At 37.1% G+C, this 23,984-nt stretch overlaps 4 protein-coding genes across 7 annotated transcripts; 2 read left to right on the top strand and 2 right to left on the bottom strand.

Moving 5' to 3' along the window:
* On the top strand, positions 1-9,133 carry LOC117607934 (ras-related and estrogen-regulated growth inhibitor). Of its 2 annotated transcripts, XM_034332217.2 has the most exons (8): positions 1-3,115; positions 3,207-3,301; positions 3,381-4,516; positions 4,600-4,636; positions 4,702-5,337; positions 5,414-5,636; positions 6,462-6,648; positions 8,354-9,133. In XM_034332217.2, the coding sequence occupies exons 5-8, from the start codon at positions 5,199-5,201 to the stop codon at positions 8,534-8,536; spliced, it is 732 nt and encodes a 243-aa protein (XP_034188108.1). In that variant the 5' UTR covers positions 1-3,115; positions 3,207-3,301; positions 3,381-4,516; positions 4,600-4,636; positions 4,702-5,198; the 3' UTR covers positions 8,537-9,133. The 2 variants fall into 2 exon arrangements, with proteins under 2 accessions (XP_034188108.1, XP_076544619.1); XM_076688504.1 differs by having other exon boundaries at positions 3,381-5,337.
* Positions 8,933-11,877, bottom strand: LOC117607933 (BBSome complex member BBS2). Its single transcript, XM_034332216.2, has 11 exons — positions 11,576-11,877; positions 11,400-11,519; positions 11,152-11,340; positions 10,903-11,085; positions 10,618-10,840; positions 10,283-10,494; positions 10,045-10,215; positions 9,867-9,971; positions 9,454-9,766; positions 9,127-9,381; positions 8,933-9,068 (listed from the first exon to the last, which is right to left on the bottom strand). Exons 1-11 carry the CDS (start codon positions 11,798-11,800, stop codon positions 8,974-8,976), a joined length of 2,091 nt encoding a protein of 696 aa, XP_034188107.1. The 5' UTR covers positions 11,801-11,877; the 3' UTR covers positions 8,933-8,973.
* Positions 11,878-12,141: 264 nt separating this feature from the next.
* On the bottom strand, positions 12,142-13,413 carry EMC10 (ER membrane protein complex subunit 10). The gene is made up of 4 exons (XM_034332220.2): positions 13,057-13,413; positions 12,723-12,986; positions 12,381-12,647; positions 12,142-12,309 (listed from the first exon to the last, which is right to left on the bottom strand). Exons 1-4 carry the CDS (start codon positions 13,114-13,116, stop codon positions 12,211-12,213), a joined length of 690 nt encoding a protein of 229 aa, XP_034188111.1. The 5' UTR covers positions 13,117-13,413; the 3' UTR covers positions 12,142-12,210.
* An 8,185-nt stretch (positions 13,414-21,598) lies between these two features.
* On the top strand, positions 21,599-23,973 carry tub (interleukin 1 receptor associated kinase 4 tube). 3 transcript variants are annotated; one of them, XM_076688274.1, is made up of 6 exons: positions 21,599-22,215; positions 22,364-22,445; positions 22,507-22,887; positions 22,969-23,042; positions 23,121-23,138; positions 23,208-23,973. In XM_076688274.1, the coding sequence occupies exons 3-6, from the start codon at positions 22,718-22,720 to the stop codon at positions 23,957-23,959; spliced, it is 1,014 nt and encodes a 337-aa protein (XP_076544389.1). In that variant the 5' UTR covers positions 21,599-22,215; positions 22,364-22,445; positions 22,507-22,717; the 3' UTR covers positions 23,960-23,973. The 3 variants fall into 3 exon arrangements, with proteins under 3 accessions (XP_076544389.1, XP_076544388.1, XP_034187933.1); XM_076688273.1 differs by having other exon boundaries at positions 22,969-23,138; XM_034332042.2 differs by lacking the exon at positions 21,599-22,215 and having other exon boundaries at positions 22,285-22,445; positions 22,969-23,138.
* Positions 23,974-23,984: the final 11 nt, after the last annotated feature.

Raw genomic sequence — 23,984 nt, 5'->3', positions numbered from 1 at the left:
ATTTTTAATACAGATAGCAGATTTTAACTTAAAATTATTTGTTTGTATAAATATTCATTTGTTGTCCCTAAAATAATCCAACCGCAATAATCAGGCAAATATTTATTTAGTCCTATGGTATTATGCCTCAGGGTAATGTATGCGCCACGAGATTACTTTATCGACATAAATATATGAACGAATAACAGTGAACGAGTTTATGGCGGTTCACTCGCTATGTCAATAACGTATGTACAAGCAAATAAAGAACAATCGACTTTTTACCGGAAACGTTTCGATCATCGACGAAACAAACGCTTGGTTGTTTACCAATTTCGTTCGAGAATTATCAACACCTCGATGAGTCATGTCGAACATCGGGGAATCTCGTTGCACAGAAACATTTACGGTAAAACCCTCGCAAAATCTGTGAAATCATTTCTTGAAATTAAAGAAAATCCAAATTCGTGCCTGAAATTAGAACCTTCGCGCCATAAATTGGCGAGTCGTTCTGCGCATGCGCGGTAGATAACCCCCACTCCTAGTATTTCAAACCCCGCGAAAAATCACTCTTTTCAACTTGAAAATTGTATTTCGAAGATGTTAGTTAATAAAACTTTGTTAAAAATTAACAAACGAGGGTACAGAAAAATTGTGCAGCCAGTCTATGATAATTTATTATTTAAAATGTCTATAAACGAAAGTAGAAGTTTGACGATTAATTAATTTAGCAGAAGGAATCTTATACGAGGTTGACATAGATAAAGCAAGCTTAATATAGCGATTTTCTATCTAAAAATTCATTACTTCATATTCGGTTTCGAATTTAGTTGCACAGGGCAACGTGTACAGAGATATTCACCGAAAGGTCAATCGAAAATATTTTTAAACTTCCATAGATTCAAAGGAAAAACAAAAATATCTCGTTGGGTCATATAACTTAACTGACTTTAGAAATAATAGACACATAATTGGCTCCGGTAGGATCTCTGATAAGCAGATAAATTATCAATAACACTCCCTTCCCTCGAGTCACGAAAATAACAAACAGCATCTACAAAAAATACAATCTATCAAATGTATTGAACAAAAAAAATCAATGTACACATTTCTAAAGAACTATCTATTCTCTTTAATCGTTTTAACCCTTGAACGGCGGAGCCTAGGTCAATCGTGACCCAAACTTTCAAAACATATACAAGGATATGAACCTAAAATTAGATGTACAATTTTGAAACGAAAGAATTTCATGTATTGGAAGAATAATTTCTAGAGAAATTAAAATTGTGGCTCTCTCCCTGGTCCGCCATCCGATGTCGTGTGTATTATACCTTATGATAGAAAAATAATAATAATTAGTATTAATTATTATGGCTATAGGAAATTCATTAGGTGCTAAAAATAATTTTCTTCATCATTATAATTTCACAATATTTTTTAGAAGTAATGAATTTTTTATTTCTAAAATATTACAATAAAAGAAGCTGATTTATAGCCATTTGTATAATTTGAAATTTTGCCAACTCACCTGTGGTCCTCAACTTTTCCATCAAAGACCTAATAGAAAATAGAACATGAAATCAAAGAGCAACATTCTTCTTCAAATTTACCTTGAATCCTCCTATCAGAATTCCCTACAAATAGATGTTTTCGATTTCCAATGCTAGAAGCCCTGATAAACTTCATCATGGAACCTCTAACTAGCGCCTGGAGGCCCCAGTTACCCCCCTTCGAGAACATAATTTCTCGAACCCGAGGTCAGGCGTCAGTCTCGTGGTAGAGTCCCTTAGATCATCCTCGGGAGACGATAATTACCGGTCGTCGACTCGGATCGATCGATCGGTATCCTACGGTTATCTTATCCAGCCTCCCTTTCGGTACTCTATTTCTCGATCGGCCGGTGAAACTCCGGCGGGCGGGCGCATTTTTTTTCGGCTACCATGGCGCGGCGGCCAGGGCAACGATAAGCGATAAGGGCCGCGAGTTACACGCGGTGATAACCCCTTGGTACTCGCATGAGGTCAACCGGGGAACGGCACGCTTTCCTTCAACACGGCCGACTTCGTGGCGTCTATATTTAGATTATCAATGGCCGGTCTGATGTACCAGGAAACACCGCCTCCGAGGAGATTCAGGAGAAGTTGATCCAGAATTCCAGGAAACCGAATAGCCCGGATGAATGGACCCGCTTGGTTCGTCTGTGAAAAATCGTAGAGACGCCTCGAACTCGGTGTTAACGACCTCGATATCTTCCATGAATAAAGTTTCGGATTTTAATGTTCCCTGATGAAGATTTACACCTGCTGGATGGAAATCTGAATGATCAATTTCATTTCAACCCCTTTCAATTTTAATGCAAATTTTTGTATCTTGCAAATGGAAGGTTCACTGTTTGGTGGTTGCATTTCTTAAATCGAGTGTAGGTCAACGGATCTGAGAAGAAAGTTGGTCAATAGGGTGAAGATTGGAGACTTTCAGATTGTATTCAGGAATGTGAGACAGGGTTGGCTGTTACGAGACAAGGCAGAGATAGAATCGTGTTTCAAGTGAAAATAGTCGACGTGATCGCAGTTCCGCAAGAGGTCGCCAAGGATTATATTGATGTTCTGTGTGGACCGTGTTATCGTTAGTTTGTGGATTGGTTCACGTGTTCATTTCGTAAGCTTCTACTTTGCGAATCTGATTTAATTCGATGCCAGAGGCAGAGAAATGGTTGAAAGTTTTTAATTGTGTGGGGTAAAGGGGTGTATATTCCACCCTTTAAATAATTCTTTATTTCTAAAAAGTATTGTAAATTTGTTATGATGAAGACAATTACTTTCAGGACCTAATAAACAGTTTTTTATAACTATAATAATTATAATACTAATTATTATTATTTTTCTTTTGCAGGTGACTGGAAATCAAGGGGTGTGTTTTCATCCTTTAAATACTTTTTTATTTCTAGAAAATATTGTGAACTGTTAATGATGAAGAAAATTACCTTGAGGACTTAATGAAAAATTTACTATAGCCATAATAATTAATATTAATTATTATTATTTCTTTTTGCAGTTGACTGGAAGATAGGATATAATCAAGGGGTGTATTTCCACCCCTTATATACTTCTTTATTTCTAAAAAATATTGTAAATTGGTAATGATGAAGAAAATTAGTTTCAGGACCTAATGAACAATTTTCTATAGCCATAATAATTAATACTAATTATTATTATTTCTTTTTGCAGGTGACTGGAAGATTGGATTCGAGAAATAAATATAATCAAGAGGTGTATTTCCATCCCTCAAATACTTCTTTATTTTTAAAAAATATCGTAAATTGGTAATGATGAAGAAAATTAGTTTCAGGACCTAATGAACAATTCTCTATAATTAATACTAATTATAACTTTATCTTGCAGGTGACTGGAATTACTTAACAGGTTAAATAATTGCAAGATTACTACAAAAAAGAATATTGATTGAGTTTAGGGTATCAATCGTTAATTATCGATTGTATCAGACAAAAAATTTGCCGAATATAACCGAGTTAAGATATTAATGTATTATAGAAATAAAAAGGGAGCTTATCGTTGATAAGTAATATCGAATATATTTAGAATGCAAATTGAAGTCAACGAACTATTTTGGAATTTTTTGAGAATTAATATTGATTATTCGAGCATCGAAAACAAAAGTGTACAAAACATGCCGTGTTTTTGTCCTTATCGATATTTTTACTCCTTCATGATTTTCATTGAAATAACCGGACAAACATAATTACTTCACTTTTCCTTATAAAGAGAAAAACAAACGGTTTTCAAAAACAAAGATTTAATTCCAATTAAATTTTCTCAAGCTAAATATCAGTATATGTAAATATTCCGTTATCGTTTCACAATTAAAAAATAAAAATAAAAAACAGAGAAAGAGAGAGATAGACGTTTCTTTTCTACAACAAAATCAAGCGATAAAAACGATGTACGATACAGATAATAATATAAATACTTCGTTGAACGATAAGCTTTATCAAAAACTTCCAAAATATCCAGTTCACCAGCGTTAACAGAAAAATTCGAGGAAAATACGTGGAAGCAACGGGAAATGAAAGTGGCAGTGAGTCAGATGTATCCACGGTATCGGAGTGTGTGAAACGCAATCGAAGAGGAAGAGGGTTAAGAATAATTGATAAAGCAACGAGCGTCTGATGTGTCTTACATAAAAGTAATAACAACCAATTGGACGCGTGCCGTTCTTCCATGTAACATAACCCAGACCTAACCCAGGACCTATCGTGCCGAGAGTGCAATTGCCACGATGCTCGGTTTTATTCCATCCAGCAGGAGGGCCGGGAATTGCGAAACGATCGTTCAAAGTTTGACCTAACGACACTGATACGAAGAATCTTGATTAGAACTTATGTACATATGTATGTAACGACCTTTGCGTTTGCTTCGAGGCTCCTGGCGCCATAGAATCCGAGAATATCAGACGACTCTTCGTTCGATCTTAGGAATTTCGGGTGGATGTTTAGGAAATGATTTTATGGTAATACAAGGTTGGTTGAACAAAGTATTACAAGCTTTGATGTTACGGTAAATTTTAGAACTTTCAAGAGTTGTGCTTTTACTGATTCCACAGAGTAAAATGTTTGGGTTCGTACGAATTCTAGGATAAGGTAAGCAATTATTGACCCTTTTTCTGAAAAAGTAAGAAATATTGGGTTTTTTAAATTTTTGATAGCGGACCATGGAGAGAGACCCTCGACCGCGGACCCTGGAGAGAGCCCTAAGACACCTCTAATTTTATGTTCTACATTTTGCACTGTCCCCTCAAAAATTACTAAGGGAGTTACTCCTTAAATTTAGAGAGAGCTTAACGTAGAACCTTCTAGCTTTTGAAAATAACAAATTAGGGTTAAAAATGTTCCACGTCTTTTCTCTTCCAAATACAAATAAAATCCATTATTTAATGATTAATTCTAGTATTTACAAATTCGTGAATTAATTTAAACTCTGAATGAACATGAAAGATTCTACTTAATGAACGAAGTTCATGAATAGATATGAAATAAAACAAGGTACGATCGATCGTTTGTTTACCAAGCACGGTTCAACGAGAAGGAAAGGTAGGCACGAAGGATACACGCATAATAATACGTGTATTAAATATCACCGGGTAAAAGAGAGGGTTCATAAATCGATGGGACGCGCCCAAGGGAAAGCAGTGACGGTCAAGTCATGGAGAGATTCAGTCCACCAGCGGCTTCATTGAAGAAAAGAATCAGCCCCCCAATAGCATGGAATCTGGGCCTGACCAGCAGGGAACCAAAGTTCGTTAAAGCGATCCTGTTGGGTCATCAGGGTGTCGGTAAAACTGGTAAGAATCGCAAAATTTAGATATAAAAATTTAGATGTAAAATAAAAAAGAAGAAATCATTGTTATTTGTATTTAGCTCTGGCAGTGAGATTCGCTACGAAACGATACATCGGCGAATACGATTGTAGTACCGAGAGGATATACAAGGTTGACAACTTCCTGGATGCCACGTGGGAGATAACTGATCCCCCGGGATATTTGCCACCACCGACCGAGCTGAAACTACGATGGGCAGATGTGATTATTCTGGTTTATTCGGTGTCCGATCGGGTTAGCTTCGACGAGACATCTCGTCTTCGGTGAGAAAAAAATATTGTAATTTTTGTTTGGGTGTTTTGCAACTATAGTACGAACGTATTAAAAAATAATAATCTTTCTTCTGTATAGGAACCATGTTTTTATTGTAATTAGAACTATTTTTAACTGTTAAAAATGAAACATCTCTTGACTTTAATTTTGAATTACAGAAAATATGAACTATTTAAAAGTACTCTAGAAAAACAAGGAAACCGACGTTTGATACACATTTGTTTTTCAGTTGAAAATAATGTAGAACAGTAAATAGATCAAGAGTGAAACATAATTTAATTTCTTCATTTTTAACAAAAATACCTTTATAAAATTTATAAATTAAAATAAGAAACTAGAAGCCAGTCATTTCGACTGGCTTGGTAGTTATAGTGTTAAGTTCTTGTTACACTGGATGTAGCTAGATGTAAAATATACATTTTACAGTAGATTTTACAGTAGATGTAAAAAATAGAATCCAAAAATTGAAAATGAAATTCTTTTTTCGACAAATAAGCCCCTTTATTGTTTCGCTACATTTTAGTTAAAATGTATAAAATTAATGAAAAATAGTCCACATAGAAATAGGGTACCATCCAGGGTCAATACGTCCCATACAGTATGAGAATTTAAAACAATATTAGAGACATATTTTCCTCGAGCAGAATGTGTATCGACGCATCGATGCTATTTTTAATGAATTGTGCAAATATCAAAGGGTTGTGCAAGAAATGCCAAAGGAACGCGCGCCGAGCGAAGGGTGAACTTAAAAGAGGGTGAAACTTGTAATATTGCAAGGGGTAGATAAATAGAATTTGATTCTTCATTTATCTTAGGTTCTTAGTATCACACGCAAGGAAAACTAGGCGAGTACCACCCGTAGTGGTACTGATAGCTAATAAAGCAGACGTAACGTACACACCTGGCGAGAGGGTAGTATCCACTGTGGAAGGTCGTCAGAGAGCCGAAGAGATCGAGGCTAATGCATTTCACGAGATTTCTGTCAGAGAATCTGTCGAACAGGTAACTACTCTCAACCATACCTTAATTTTAATTTCACAAAATTAATTACGTAAAGATTTATTAAGAATGTTGTACCAGGAAGCTTGTAATTCCATATAAATATGAACTCTCGGATGGCGGACCATGGAGAGAGCCCCAATTTTAATTTCTTTCATATTATTTTACACTGTTCCTCTGAAAATTATTTTAAATTAAACTCCTTGTATATATTTCTAAGTTTGGGTCTCGATTGACCCATAACACTATTCGAGGGTTAAACGTAGTACTACGTTATTTGGATCTTCTGTCGATTTTACTTAATTTTTTTATAAATTTTTTTACATGGAATTTAATTTTAATTAAAACGCAGGAATTTAATTTTAATTAAAACCAGAACAGTTTTGTATAATTGAAGCATGAAATCATGCTATTTGAGATGACACAACAGCACGACATCGGCTTTAAAAAAATCAGAAGTCGTTGACACGGTCGTGTTACGTCTCGAACGATAATGATGGAAGCATTTGACGTAACACTGGCATTGACTCCTTCCCCGTACATATGATCCCCGGGCATAACGTAGTACTACGTGTTTCATTTTACCCTATTTCTCGATTATACAATCAATTGCGAAAAGATCCATCGAACGCTTCCAGAAAGTTTTACTCGAAAATTTCCTCGATCAAAAAAAATGACGTAGTACTACGTGTTTAATTTTGTAACGTCCGAGAAGACAGACAGATAGCAAAATGTTATCGATTTCGAAAGTTTTGAGGGTACAAATATCTATCCAACGTTTCTACTCAAAAATTCCTGTCATTGCATACAACGTAGTACTACGTTGTTTATATTCTGATATTTTCGACTCGTCGCATCGATCGTAAACACGGTTAACATGCAAACAATCATCGGCTATCTTCGAAAATTCTCCGGACTCGACGAACGTAGTACTACGTGCGAGTAAAATTTACAAACAAACCGATCGTTTAATCGAACGCGAAATGCTTTTATCGAGCGAAATTCACGGATCATCGGTATATCATGGGCAAAACGATACAGAGAGCCGATTGACGTAGTACTACGTCATTGATCGACCAAGACGTCTGGCGAGCCCGATCGAGATAATCATCACCGGAAGTCTTATTCCGAATGCGGAAGAGGGCAATTTGGCGAATCGACAATACCCGATCCGATGCCCGATCGATCTAATCGTCGGTCCGGTTATTTTTCTAAAGCGATTGTTTACTTCACCGGGAAATCGGTCATGGCGTTTACGCGTGATCGAGAAGTGGTAAACAAAATCTGTATCGCGACCGAGCTGGCTGAAAGATACACCAGCATCGGACATGATCGTCCCTGCTTATCAAGGGTATCGTAATGTGGCCGCAATTAAAAATTTGTTTCACAATTAATTATCCGCAGACACCGTCTGCTCGAATCTCGAGCACTTTATCTGTCGCATTCCTTTTCCTTTTTCCTACGATCGTGCTCTCCCCGATTCGTTTCATTCGCTGTTCGCCTCCCGATTTCGATTCGATTCGAAAGGGTTGAATAAAAATTTATATTGATAACACCGTACACGTGTCCGATACGTAAAAAAAAGAAACGGCATTGTGATAATGCGAGAGAAAGAGAAAAATACTCGGCACGGTGGCTGAATAGATAATCGCACATATAGGTTATGTAACGATAGCAACAGACTGGCCCGATTATTTTTATTCGACAGGTCATGGCCGTTTTTACCGACATCTCCAAGCTGTTGACGGAATTGCCCGGTAATTCTGGACAGCAGGGAAGCTCTTTCAGGGTGAGGGCATCCACTGACAGTACTTTGAACGCTCTTCGACGACCCTCTCCTGTTCCGCTCAAGAGGAGATTCAGTATCTCCGTGCGAGGAACTACTCATTGAATCGGCGATTTATAGTACTAGAATGTATTTATTGAAGTTTGGTATTTTTCAGTTCAATAGAAATCTGATCCGAAGGGTTTCAAACCCGCTTGGGCTGCCTGGGATCCAGGGCCGGCCCTGGGCCTAGGCAGACTAGACGGGCACTTAGGGCCCCCCAAGGTCCAGGGCCCCTATAAGACGACTTTGCGTCTAAGAATACAAGAAGAGTAATCTAAATTAGTTATACAAGCTTTAATGTTAATTTTATAAATTTTATTTGAGGTACCTTTTTTATTATGTGAAGGGAGTTCGCTTCGGATCCCCGAAATCCTAGGACCGGCCCTGCTGAGATCGCTTGGGTTTCAAATTTCTTTTAGAATAATAACTAAAATTTGTTATAAAACAATATTTATTAACGTGAAATATTAACAATAAAAAGAGCGCAGTTGTTGTATAATTCAACCGTGTCTTATTGCCAATGTGAGTGCCTTTGGATTTTCATCTTGAATAGCCGCCCTGCAACGAGCCACCGTGCTCGAGGCACTTTTTCCAACTGAAAATAGATTTAAAGATTATATCATCCTCCGATAGAAATTTATTTCAAAGGCTACCTCTTAATCTAGCTGCACGTTGTACTCCAAGGTTCAACTCCTTCAAGTTCATTGTGAGCTCTCGATAACTCTTCATCCTGATTTCGTGCTCTCTTATCAAATCCGCATTAACATTCTTCAGTTGCACTAATCTTCTTCTCATTTCTTCGACGTTCTCAAGAATTCTTGCATCTTCCAATCGAATTATAATATTCTTCAGCAACGTAGTCTCGCTCGCTGCCTCTGCTTGCAGTTTGGCATCGATCTCCTTCAGTTCTACAGCAAAATGATTCAGATTACTGGCGATGAAAATTTATTTAGAAACTTAGGGAATGGAATTTCGTTCACCTCTGACACGTTCCAACGCGTTCAGAAGCTTCTTCTCTTCAGCCGGAAACGTGACCTCGGAGGAAAGCTCTCTGAGACCCAAATACATGGCTAGCGATTGAATAATGTCGCCAGCAAACGCAGAATCCTCTGTATGAATGGTCACTTTACCAGTGGAGTTTGCTAGAAAACAATGGACCGTGTCGTCCCTCATCCCACGAAGCCACAGTTCAATGCCTCCATTGTTCATACCGTCTTCTTTTATTTCAAACTCTTCCGGTAGGATGAGGCATTGGTTCAACCATAGAGCGATCCTCTGAGGTCTCTCTGCAAGCTGAACAAGCAGAAGTATTAAAAAATCATCCTCTTTTCACTAAAATGATGTACACAAAAGCATCACTGTCTACTAGTTCATGTTCCATCCACTAATGTACCTCAGCTGTGACTACATTCTCTTTAAAGTCATCAGCAATTTGCTCAGGATGCTCTATGACTTCGTACATGCAGAACCTAGGTAGCTGACGGGTCATCTCAAACACCTATCAGTTAAATAAGAATGAGGAAATATTCCAACAGTGAGTATTCTATTCAACGCTGACTTATATTTCATACCTGCAGCAAATCTGCTCCAGCTGGACCTACGCAGACCTTCACATGCATGTCCACAGGAGTGTTCTTCGCTGGATGAAGTTCTATTTCCAGCTCTCCTCTTGGTTTGCTGGGATGGACAACCAGGGTTTCACCTTCGAACACTCCCTCAGTAAATACTATGGCACAATGAATCTGAAAGTAATTGAAGTTAAAGGATAAATAGTAAAAAACAATTTTATGAATCAGTTGATTGACTGACCAAGAGTCCAGGTCCAGAGGCAAGAGACACACGTGCAGCACCCCTAGACGTCATTAAACTGACAGCCAATTTGGTCCCATGGTACATGTTGGGAACAGATGAGGCCCTTTGCCTGAGTTCCATCTGCAACACCTGTTTCCTGGCTAACAGTTCTCGCATAGCTTCACCAGGTTCTGGGGTGTCCATCGTAGAACTGGAACTGTAGCCTCTAACTAAAATCAACTTTGAATCAACTGGATGGTTCCAATTCTTTCTCTTCATAATTAAAAAGATACTTTATTGAATAATTAAGACTGAAAGGAATATCATAGTGTCACAGGAAAATGATGTTTTACCTTCTCCAGTTGTAGATACTACCACCAAGTCAGGCTTGCCTAGCCTCCTGTAATCGGCCTCCACGATTCCAGCGACCCCAGCTGATAATTGGATTTTAAAAATTACTTCTCCACTGTCGGACGACCTAGCGTCCACTTTTCCATTATTCCAGCCGGTTATGACTTCCGGAGTGCCGTCCCCATTAACGTCGAAGCTACGCGTAACCACCACCCTGTGCTTCGACTGAAAAATTCATCGCATCGAACCTTCTGCTCATCTATTTTTATTCCTTTGTTCAGACTGACCTTAACACGCCAGAGCCTCTGGGACATTTCGTAGACGCCCAGAGTTCCATTTCCAACGGAATAAACGAATCGTCGATTAGGGAGAGCTGTTAAGCTGGTAATAGGGGCTGTTTCCTTGACCTCCCATAGTACACTACTCTGTTTGTGCACTTTTATTTCAAAGTCTTCCGTGCCAGTGACCAGCTTTCGACAATGATTTCAGTATGCATTAAAGAATAATTCATAGAAGGAGGTTTTGATTAGTTTTACCTCATTCTCGTTGTCCCCGTTGAAGTCAAAGACTGCCAGAGAACTGACCACACCTCCTACAACTGTCCAGAATATCTCTGCACCCTGCGAGTCCAAGATGGTCACTGAACAATTTCCACCCACTATTGCAACCTGATTCGATAACCAGCTTAATTTTCCAATGAGTATGCATTTTGCCCCATCAGACATCTGGAGAAAGAAATAGTTAAGTATCTTCTTCTTGATAAGCTTAGAATGATCCAAGGTACCTCTTTATAGAAGATGTCAGAGTTATCTTCAATGTGATAAGCAAGAACATGAGTAACGGTCCCAATTAAGAGGATATCCCTTTCATCTTCACCAAGTCGACCAGTACAAAGTGCTGTAATCTAATAGAAATATTTTAAAATGTAATCTTGGATCATTTAAGAATATTTAATTTCACCTTGGTACCAATTTGAAGTTCAGCCAGCTCTCCACTCCAAGATAATTTCCTATCAGTTTGCTCATGATCATGACCGGTTATTTGCGGCTGCCTGTGAGGACTGTGCACCAAAATGTTCCCGCCAAAAGTAGCCACCGCTAAACATGCATGGGAACCGTCAAACTTGCCGCAAGTGACAAGACCAGGCTCCACGTGTTTCTCGATATTCAGAGAAAACGCTGCCATTTTTAAACTGGCCTACTTGTTTACACATATTCTAATGCATAGTGCTAACAGGCTATGGTTTGCTCATTGGGGGTGGATTATTGATCCCTGATACACCTGTGAACCTTATCTTCTGTATTAAACTATACATATTGATGGTGCATAGTTACAGCTGTTAGTATTCAAAGAGAGGCAGAGTAGTAACACATCAATATAGATTTTTATGTTTTTATATAAAATATCAAAATGGTTAAGTAGAAATGTAAATGAACGAAGAATTTTACTTAAATCATTGAGTTTATTCAGGAGATGTAATTATGATTGTTACAATTGTTATTATGAAAGAACATTGTAATTTTATAAATAAACGATCCGCGCACGAACACTCTTCGAGAAATACCCGCACCCACAGATGTAATAATACGGTCTCCTCACTGTCTCTGGCCACTACCACCTCCTGCTCCTCCAGCTTCAGGATTCGTTGCAGATGATAGAACAACAAAGATTAACGCAGGAACAATGTACATCCACTGAAACAAGAATACGATGATATATAATGCGAGAATATAAATATAAATGTTATTCAAAACAAGGAACTTACGTATCTTGCAAGGAAAGATCTGTTATCTTTAGCTTCTCCTCTTTCTCTTGCTTCTCTTTCACGCTCAAGTTTCTGAATGTACGTAGCAGTGTCCGGAACTGGCCCACCATCAGGATATTTAACAACAACGTTAGTTGTCCACATGTTTGTAAACGGACTCTCTGTACTACATGGGCCAGGCGAGGAAAGGCTTACAACTATTGGTTCGGCTGCACTATCCAGCCAAACTGTTATTACATCTTCAAGATCAGAACCAAGAAGATAACACTGTAGAAATGAATAGAAATACAGATGTCATCTATAAAATGTAGCAGTTATTAATGATGAAGGAAGTGCAATTACCGCTGGTACAGAAGTTAAAAATGTTATTTCATTTCCAGATGAGATACGGGCTACTGCCTTGAGTTTATACTTCCCATCATTTTTGGCGAGATTTTTCAACTCATTTATATGTAAATGCAATAATCCGTTTTGCCCAATAACAGATGCACCACTTCGTACACTAGATATTGTGACATTTCCACGTTCTATGAAAATGGGTTCTGGTTCATCATTGAACGCATGCCATAGTCTTAGATGCAGCCATCCATCATAGTCTAATTCACTCTGAAATTGTGACAAAATTGGTTAATATATGACAAACTACGAATTATTACAAACTTATGGCTGTACTAACCCCCTGAACCACCGATGACACGCTAAGTATCAAACTTATACAGAAGTATATTATGTACATTATTAAAATTATTTATCTTTAACAGGATAGAAACAGAGTCAAATTGATTTCATTTTACAACGTTAATCTCTTCTTACAAGCTATTTGTTAATACTAAAGCAACGTGTAAGTTTCCGCACTACGGTATAAACAATTTTAACAGTAACAAAGTTGACATTTAGTTTTCATTATTTCCATTCTTATACAGTTATTATTTAGATCTATTCAGTTTTATCTTAAATTTAAAGTATCATCAAATTCTATTCTAAAATATTAATTGTTAAAGTTGAACAGTTTAGAATGATTTATCAACTTTCTGTAACTTTTCTGTACTTCTGTTGGCATCAGTTGGTATTATCTAGTGAGGAATTTATATCAGTCCTACTAATATTACGACACCTCGCACTTACAACTGAAACGACACAATTTTGACTCGCTTTAATTCTGTTTGTTTTTAAATCAGTACAAGCCGAATAATTAATAAAATAATTGCTTGATAAACTTGCGTTTTGAAAAGACCGCCATAAATCAAGTATTTTTAAAATTCGATCCCAGCGTCAGCTAAGTAAAAACGGCGGAAACTACTCAACAAGTTACCGATCGATAACACAAGTTTATCAAGCAATTATTTTATTAATTATTCGGTCTTGCACCGAATAATCAGATTTGTCTTTTCAGTTGAAGTTAAATTATGTAATTAATTTATAATTAATGTGTGATGCCATCCCGTCAACTTGCATTATATAGGTTGTTGCAGTGATGAATAAATTTTTATCTGAGGCGAGCGTCGAAAACTTTACCAACAGACCCTAGAAAAATTCCTAGACGCGAGTTTTTAAATTACGTCCTCATTTCTGAACAGAATGTAAAAAAATTTGAGGGACCTGTTCAGAAGGTTCTAAAGAATGTTTGTCTGGTCCTTATATTATCCAACTCGTCAAAAACTGATAAAATATTGAAATTGCTGTCTGTCAACGGTCAAGAAAATGGCGGATCGGACTCACCTGCATTGATCTATTCGTAATATAAACATTTCTGTGAATCGTATGTCCAAATAGAGACCAGACGGATATTCTTTGGGTCGGATAGAATAAAACGAGCACCCAAGGGATGATGTACAAGTCTCCAGGTAGAAGTAATTTGAAAACTACGATTTCGTTGATTGTTCACTCGCGAAAGACGTCAACAAGGTAAAACAGACCAGAAATTTAGTTTTCCGTTCATTCTGTACGGCGCAGTTTGTTCGTTTGATTAATAAACAATTGTAAAATTAAAAATAATAATTAAATAATTTTTAATAAAATAATTAAACAAAATTTTGCAATGTACCCACGCGGAAATGTAAAGAAATAAACAATTTAAATAGATATAACAATAATTTGATTAATAAACAATTGTAAAATATAAAATAATAATTAAACAAATATTAACAAATATCAGATAGAAATAGTTAAATCTGCAGAACCGGTGAAGCGGAACGTCATGCTTGATTGCGCGCGCCGCGCGCCGGTACAAGCGCGACCTGGAGGAAGGTCAAATCTAGTCAGTCTTATCGCGACCGCCGAATGATACGGATGGAGCTGCCCAACATATACCGGTACGGGTTGACACTATCGATATTCGTGCATGGATTTATCAGTGTATTACCACAAGTGTTTCTATGTGTGCCTATGGTGCTTCCTATAGCGTTTCCCATGTGTTTTGGAATATTTATACGGATATATTAGTGCGTCTTATGGTGTGGTCACCCATGTGTTCTGACATTTTTATACAAGTGCATTAGTGTGCTGTGTGGTGTGGTACCCCATGTACCTGCATGTGCTTTATTGTGTTTTATGGTGTGGTTTCCTTTGTGCTTTGGCCTATATTTACGGATTTATTAGTGGGTTTTATGGAGTGGTACCCTATATGTTTTGGCATATTTATACGGATTTATTAGTGGGTTTTATGGAGTAGTACCCTTTGTGTTTTGGCATATTTATACGAATTTATTAGTAGGTTTTATGGATTGGTACCCTATGTGTTTTACTATAATTTTGCAAATATTTTATAGTGTTCTATGGTTTTGATCTTCGAGTGTTTTGGGATGTATTTGCATGTGGTTTACCGTGTTTTATGGTGTAGTTATTCCCATATAGTTTTGCATGCATATTTTTTAATTATCCTATGTATTAGCATAGTAACTACAACAAATTGAGAGAAAACATATATCGTTCAAGAATCGTGATTTTTATGCTTTCAGATGAGTACTTTGGCCAGTGGGGATACCGTTTCTTTGACGAGCCAAAGACGTGCAGTAGTGCAAGTCAACGATCGGTGAGTCGCATGCTTTAAAGTTCCTCCGGTTCCCATCATGTCGTAGGACGAATGGTCCGTAGCGACACGGGAATTGGTTGTAATTTTTATTTTTTGAGCGAGCATAGTGACCCACGAATATCATTGTATCATTTTATACAATGATAATCGTGCAAATTGCTTTTTTGTGTATTTTATGCCTTAGCTCAGGATAGGGTTTTCTTGTACATATTTACATGTATAGATTTCGAGTTTAAAAATGTAGAGAAGTCGGATGACCCTCCGACTTCACAATACATTTTCTTTTTTATATGTACAAGAATTTATTTCGCGATGAGCGGATTTCAATATCAAAGTAATAAGCATGAATACTATTAATTATTATAACTACTTACTTTGATAACGAAATCGCTCTTGAAATTGAAACGTTTTTCCGATTTTACTTGTGAAATTGGCATCAGTTTAGTATATGGGCTGGCCCCCAGGGGGGTCAGTGTTTGCTTTTCAAGCATTGTATAAAGTTCCCCTTTCGTACTTGAAATTCATTCTGTCATGTTCACGGTTCTCGACCCGAAACACTCATCATTCACACTTCAGCCTCACGAACTCTACCACATAATCATTTATCCACCCGCATACCGTTGTGTAGTGAAATATTACCCCGTTAGGATTTTCAAGTTAAAGTAGTGTTGCGAAAAATTTTCAACGCGAGAATAAATATTAGCCCGTTAAGATTTTCAAGTTTAAGTAGTGTTGCGAAAAATTTTCAACGCGAGAGTAAATATTACCCCGTTAGAATTTTCAAGTTAAAGTAGTGTTGCGAAAAATTTCCGGCGCGAGAGTAAATATGACTATACACTGACTAGTATTCGGTGGGAATCCTTTTGGTTATTATTTGATAACATTAGTTACAAGGATTCCGCGGCATAAGACCGTGAACACCACCTCATGGGAGATAAAACCATGCATTACTAGGCCTTTGCAGGCACAGCCATAGAGTACGGAACATTTAAGTATGTTGCATCCCATACGCTAAGCTGTCTTAAAGTCCTTTTGCCTATACTATTAGCGTCCACCACTCGGACACGTTGGATGCAACGTGTTCGATGGGTGGGTAGCGCTCTTAGCGAAGGGGTGCACCCTGCCTGGGCCTAGAGCCTTAAACAGGCGGGGTGGGTGGTGTGTAGCGTCGGGCGTAAGTCCAGGAGGCCTAAGAACCTCCGTTGCCAGCTGATATTAGCAGTGGACGAATGTTTGAGTCATATTTGCTCAATTTTGCTGTTCACTATTTGCTCTTCAAGCATAATTTAAAGCTCCCCTTTAGTCATGTTGCTAGATCAGGATTTTTATTTTAATTAGTGTTGCGAAAAATTTCCAGCGCGAGAGTAACTATGACGATGCACTTACTAGTATTCGGTGGGAATCCTTTTGGTTTTTACACTCAATGTTTTATTTAATTAATCAAATTAGTTACAAGGATTCCGCGGCATAAGACCGTGAACACCATCTCTGGGAGATATACCCATGCATTACTAGGCCTTTCAAGGCGCAGTTTAGAATGTGGCGCACATCCATATGTTCCATTTAATAAACTGCAGTCCTTTTGCCTATACTAGGGGCGTCCGTCAATCTGACACGTTGGATGCAACGTGTTGGACGGGCGGGTAGCGCTCTTAGCGAAGGGGTGCACCCTGTTCTAGGCGGGGTGGGTGGTGTGTAGCGTCGGGCGTAAGTCCAGGGGGCCCGAAAACCTCCGTTGCCAGCTGATATTAGAAGTGCACCATTTTTGCGTCATAGTTGCTCTATTTTGCTTTTCAGTATTTGCTCTTCAAGCATTATTGAAAGCTCTTCGATCATACTTCAAATTCATTCTGTCACGTTCACGGTTCTCGACCCTAAACACTCATCATTCGCACTTCAGCCTCACGAACTCTATCACGTAATCATTTATCCACCCGCATACCCTTGTGTAGTGAAATATTACCCCGTTAGGATTTTCAAGTTAAAGTAGTGTTGCGAAAAATTTTCAACGCGAGAGTAAATATTACCCCGTAAGGATTTTCAAGTTTATGTAGTGTTGCGAAAAATTTTCAATGCGAGAGTAAATATTACCCCGTAAGGATTTTCAAGTTTAAGTAGCGTTGCGAAAAATTTTCAACGCGGGAGTAAATATTACTCCGTTAGAATTTTTAAGTTTAAGTAGTGTTGCGAAAAATTTCCGGCGCGAGAGTAAATATGACTATACACTGACTAGTATTCGGTGGGAATCCTTTTGGTTTTTATTTGATAAAATTAGTTACAAGGAATCCGCGGCATAAGACCGTGAACACCACCTCATGGGAGATAAAACCATGCATTACTAGGCCTTTGCAGGCACAGCCATAGAGTACGGAACATTTAAGTATGTTGCATCCCATACGCTAAGCTGTCTTAAAGTCCTTTTGCCTATACTATGGGCGTCCACCACTCGGACACGTTGGATGCAACGTGTTCGATGGGTGGGTAGCGCTCTTAGCGAAGGGGTGCACCCTGCCTGGGCCTAGAGCCTTAAACAGGCGGGGTGGGTGGTATGTAGCGTCGGGCGTAAGTCCAGGGGGCCTAAGAACCTCCGTTGCCAGCTGATATTAGCAGTGGACGAATGTTTGAGTCATATTTGCTCAATTTTGCTTTTCAGTATTTGCTCTTCGAGCATAATTTAAAGCTCCCCTTTAGTCATGTTGCTAGATCAGGATTTTCTATTTTAATTAGTGTTGCGATAAATAACGCGAGAGTAAATATGACGATGCACTTACTAGTATTCGGTGGGAATCCTTTTGGTTTTTAAACTCAATGTTTTATTTAATTAATCAAATTAGTTACAAGGATTCCGCGGCATAAGACCGTGAACACCATCTCATGGGAGATAAAACCATGCATTACTAGGCCTTTCAAGGCGCAGTTTAGGATGTGGCGCACATCCATATGTTCCATTTAATAAACTGCAGTCCTTTTGCCTATACTATGGGCGTCCGTCAATCTGACACGTTGGATGCAACGTGTTGGACGGGCGGGTAGCGCTCTTAGCGAAGGGGTGCATCCTTTCCTAGGCGGGGTGGGTGGTATGTAGCGTCGGGCGTAAGTCCAGGGGGCCCGAAAACCTCCGTTGCCAGCTGATATTAGAAGTGCACCGTTTTTGCGTCATAGTTGCTCTATTTTGCTTTTCAGTATTTGCTCTTCAAGCATTGTAGAAAGCTCTTCGTTCATACTTGAAATTCATTCTGTCACGTTCACGGTTCTCGACCCTAAACACTCATCATTCACACTCATCATTCATCAGTATAGTGAAATATTAGCCCGTTAGGTGTTTATGTACTAGTCATGTTTTTAGATCAGGATTTTCTATTTTAATTAGTGTTGCGAAAAATTTCCAACGCGAGAGTAAATATGACAATGCACTGACTAGTATTTGGTGGGAATCCTTTTGGTTTTTAAACTCAATCCACTATTTTATTTATTTAATCAAATTAGTTACAAGGATTCCGCGGCATAAGACCGTGAAACACCATCTCATGGGAGATAAACCCATGCATTACTAGGCCTTTGCAGGCGCAGCTTTAGAATACGGAACATATGAAAATATGTTACCATATTCTAAACTGTAGTCCTTTTGTCTATACTATGGGCGTCCGTCAATCTGACACCGTTGGATGCAACGTGTTGGACGGGCGGGTAGCGCTCTTAGCGAAGGGGTGCATCCTGTCCTGGCGTTACGACGTCCAGGCGGGGTGGGTGGTATGTAGCGTCGGGCGCACGTCCAGGGGGCCTAAGAACCTCCGTTGCCAGCTGATATTAGCAGTGCACCATGTTTTATGTCATAGTTGCTCAATTTTGCTTTTCTGTATTTGCTCTTCAAGCTTTATATTTGCAAAGTCGAGTCACTTTTATTAAAAATAAAACCCCCTGGGGGGGCCAGCCCATATACTAAATCGGAGCCGTGATATTTCGCCGATATTCTTACTTTTAATAAAGTGAGAATATCATCTTTAGTTTTTGCTAATCATACGTTTTAGCTTAGGCATTTCAGCACACATGAAGAAAACTGGTAGGTGAAAATACCTTTGGCCTTGTTCACTTTTATGCCCAAAGCTCATTCGGGTACTTAGATGTACTCGCGTGGGTGGAGGGCGGTGGGCAAGGTTTAGTTTTAAGTGTAATACATTTTGGCGACTGACAAAAGTAGTGGACTAATAGTGAACCACGATATAAGTTCCACATGTGTGTGTGTGGTTAGGATGTGGGATTTGTATCGTTTATTAACAATCTTAACTTACTATAACATTACAAAATACTTATCAAGAATAAATTGAAAAATTTTTACATTAGATAATTCAATAGAATACGAAAATGAAATGTATTACTTTAGCATAATGTTCACTATTATTTGTCAGTCGATTTCAGCAAAAAGGTATGATTTTATTAGAGTGTGAAAGTTGAATTGAACTCGGGTGTCGGAGGCGTCCCGGGACGTTCTCCCTAGGAGTAGGCTTTTTTGCACCCGGGTGGTTGTATGAGAACCGTGGAGTGAATTTTTGTGAGAATGATTTTTGCCCTTTTTTAAATATAGCGATAGGCAGGCAGGTAGTTTACTTCTGGTGTGATTGAGTTTAGTTCATAAGTAGGCAGGGCCAGAGCAAGCTTTCATGTTTCTCTTCGTATTCTCCTCTAATACGTGAGAAGCTTGTATCTGGGGTTGGAAATTAAAAAATCAAGAGGAAAAATGAAAATGCAAATTAATTAGTTGATTAATTAATTAATTTAGCATTCTCTCTTGATTTTTTCAAGGCCAAGCCTTATTAGTCTGTAAGTCGTAGTCGTGGTACTAGACCCGATTACAAAAATGAAGTATTAAAGTGAAAGTGGAGTGAAGTGAAGTGAAGTGAAATTAAAAGTGTTTTGTGTTTGGACATTTGCAAAAATTGTGCAGGTATGCGAGTAGCGATTCAAAGGATCGCTGCTCGTTTACGTGTTACGTTTTTACAAATGTCTGAGCAAGCGTAAAATTTTCGCGAGTGATTTTTGTGAGGCTATTGCCGAAGAAAGAAGAGGCTATATGCTGAAGAGCCCCGGCAAAATTTGCCCAGAAGAGGGGAACTACTAATGGCTCTCCATCTTCGGATGGACAGTCATTCTGTCACTATGCTCGCTAATTTGTTTTTTCATTTTTTGTGTTTTTCCTTCAACGGTATGAATAATACCGTCCAGGACGTATTGAACTCGACATTTTACGAGTTCAATACCCAGCTCGTTGAATGGTCAACTCGCGATTTTATTTCCCCTATTTCTTTTTCGTTTATTGCTTTATTGAAATAAATTATTCTTTTCTTATTGATTTGCACATCAATTATATTTTATGTTCTTATTTTAATTATGTTCTATTTATTTAAAACATACTCTGAGGTTGTAATGGTAATTATATTTTCTGTTGTCGGCATTTTTCATTTCAATTGTAATCGAAATTATGATGTTAATTATATTTTCTATTTCAGCATTTTATTGTTGAATTATTTTTTAATTGTTACTGAAATTATGATGTTAATTATATTTTCTATTTAGAGGACTGAGTGCCCGGAGACCGCGCAGTATGAAATATTTTCTATTTCAGCATTTTATTGTTGAATTGTTATTTTGTTAATTGTTACAGAAATTATGATGTTAATTATATTTTCTATTTCAGGATTTTATTGTTGAATTGTTATTTTCTCAATTGTTTCTGATATTAGGATGTTAATTCTATTTTCTATTTCAAGATTGTATTGTTTAAATTTTTATTTTATGTTGTCTGTTTTGAATGGTTTCACGTTATTGTATATCTAATCCTAATAATTATGTTTTCCATTACAGCATTTTATTGTTAAATTATTATTATTTTCTGAATTGTTTCTGATATTAGGATATTAATTCTACTTTCTATTTCAAGATTGTATTGTTTAAATTTTTATTTTATGTTGTCTGTTTTGAATGGTATGACGTTATTGTATATCTAATCCTAATAATTATGTTTTCCATTACAGCATTTTATTGTTAAATTATTATTATTTTCTCAATTGTTTCTGATATTAGGATGTTAATTTTATTTTCTATTTCAAGATTGTATTGTTTAAATTTTTATTTTATGTTGTCTGTTTTGAATGGTTTCACGTTCTTATAATTTTAGGGTGGGTCACTAACGTAGCCACCTCCATGTGGTGTGACCTGGTAATTGATATCGTTTTCTAAAGATAACTTTTAGAAAGCGATATCAAGCTAAGAGCTACGATAAAAAGATTTATATATTTTTTAATTGGGAAACAATAGTTTAAATTCAGAAAAGTATTTTCGGGATTGCAATATTACCATATAGAACGTATAACTATAGTAATTTTATAGTTCCTGAAAAAGGAACTTGTATGATTTTTGACTAATTACCTCCTTCTTTTCGAAGTCGGTTAAAAATAAAATAAAAAGAAAAATCACAAAATATGGAATTTAGAAAGAACGAAGTTGTTTGATATGCAATGGTAGAAAGAAATCAACCCTGGCGAAGATATTTCAAGCAGAGACGTTGTACATTGGAAAGGCCATGACTTTATCCATGACTCTGGTCAGAGGCCAGATGTCGCTCTTGCCCACTGAACACATAATTTCTGCTTTTCATTTGATAGAAATTCGCTACGTTGACTAACAAATATTTTTTTTATAACAATTTTCGAGAGGAATTCATTATTGAATGAAAGTAAAAATTTGCATAAATGGAGGGTGGATGGGATGAGGTAGGGCAGGTCTCCAAACTACAGCAACCTCCTCGTGGTGAGAACTGGGCAATCGTTATTATTAATTAATAACTGTATCATTATTTCTATGGTACATTTATTAATTATACAGCAAATAATACGAGCGAATTGGCTGCGAAATTTATGCTTTCTTTTCTATTTAATCTCTGTTATATATTTTTCAGGAACTATGCCTTTCAGATTCTGAAGTGTATCACATTGCAACTACAATTTTACGGAACGAAAATTAATAATAATGAATGCATGGTCAGTATTGTTTAATTATGTACTTATACATATAGTTATTGTAGCAACACGTGTTATTTAGGTGTATGCGAAAGGTGACGTAGTATAGCATGCCGTTAGTTGATAGGGTTGATAGCATGCGATAATTGAGGTGGCGCTTAAATCAGTTTCTGTTCGGCCTAATTTTCGATGAAACGTTGACTGTTTTACCGACGCGGAATTCGACGCTCGCATCACCTTAATTATTATTGGAAACGGAATATTAATTACACAGTATATAAAATAGTGAAAGAATGTCACTGGATACAATCTGTTCGGACACCGAATTGCGGAAATTAAGGCTTCGAGAATTGTATACGCTTGGACAGATATTAAATCTATCAGATTCATGGAAAAAATTAATGGCAATTGTACCAAAAGATGGAACATCTAATCTTCCAAAATTTACTTCTGAACATTTTAGGTAATTCTATAAAATTATTTAATTAAATAAGTTGAAACAGAATAATGCATTTTTACGTCTGTACAACTTACATTCTTATAGTTTAATTGAGCAAGCCTCACAACAGCAGAAAAGAAATGCAGCTGAAATATTTTTATCAGAATGGGGAACAATGGGTAAGAAGAGACCAACATTGGGTACTTTGTTAAATCTTTTGGTAAAAGCAGAATTGTTTAGAGCTGCCGATTATGTAGCTGAGGATATACTAAAAGGTATATAGAATCAAATTATAATTATTAAGATATTATATTTAACTATTTCCTTTTTTCTTTATTGAATAGAGGAACCTCCAAAACGCCCAAAATCTGGACCTGCAGCCCCTGTGAATATTTCAGATGAAGATATAAAAAGACAATTAGAAGAAGAAGAAGAAGAATTACATGAAATTTGTACATTCCAATTACCTTCTAAAAATAATGACAATAAAGACATCAATCCTCGTGCAATGGATAAACAGATGAATAATAGTTCTTTAGAAAGAAATATGCAATCTACAAAATTAATTTCTATAAAAGAGAAACATAATAAAGAAAATGGAGAAATTGGTCTTCAACAAAAGCCGATAGAAGTATCATCGAGTAAAGAAGTTTCTGACTTAATAAAATTTGAAACAGAACAGAGTCTAGACGCAGTACCATCAGTACTACCTTTAAATATACCTAATGCAAATAATTTACAACCTGGTTTTGGGAACCAAGAAATGCCATCGCGCGAATTACCTATATCTTTACGTGAATTTGAACAGACAGAACAAGCAAGATTCAATCGGGAAATGCTCTCTAATGAACTTCCAATTTTTGTAAATAATCGTACGAATTTATCAAATACTAGTTTAACAATAAGTAAAGATCAAACAAGTGAAACATTATACGAAATGACTTCTACTGAATTACCTCAATGTATCGTCGAGCTTCAAAAAAATTCTGCAACTAACAAGGATGACACTTCTGGCATAAAGAACAATGAAAACATACAACAGAATATGTTAAGTTCCCACGAATTACCAGTTGTGGTTTTGGAATATAATAAATAAGCCAGTTAATTGTATTCAAGAGATG

The sequence above is a fragment of the Osmia lignaria genome, chromosome 5 (assembly GCF_051020975.1).
Source record: "Osmia lignaria lignaria isolate PbOS001 chromosome 5, iyOsmLign1, whole genome shotgun sequence".
Taxonomy (NCBI): Eukaryota; Metazoa; Arthropoda; class Insecta; order Hymenoptera; family Megachilidae; genus Osmia; species Osmia lignaria.
Note: the sequence above shows the minus strand (reverse complement) of the source record. Positions and strands in the feature narration are given on the sequence as shown.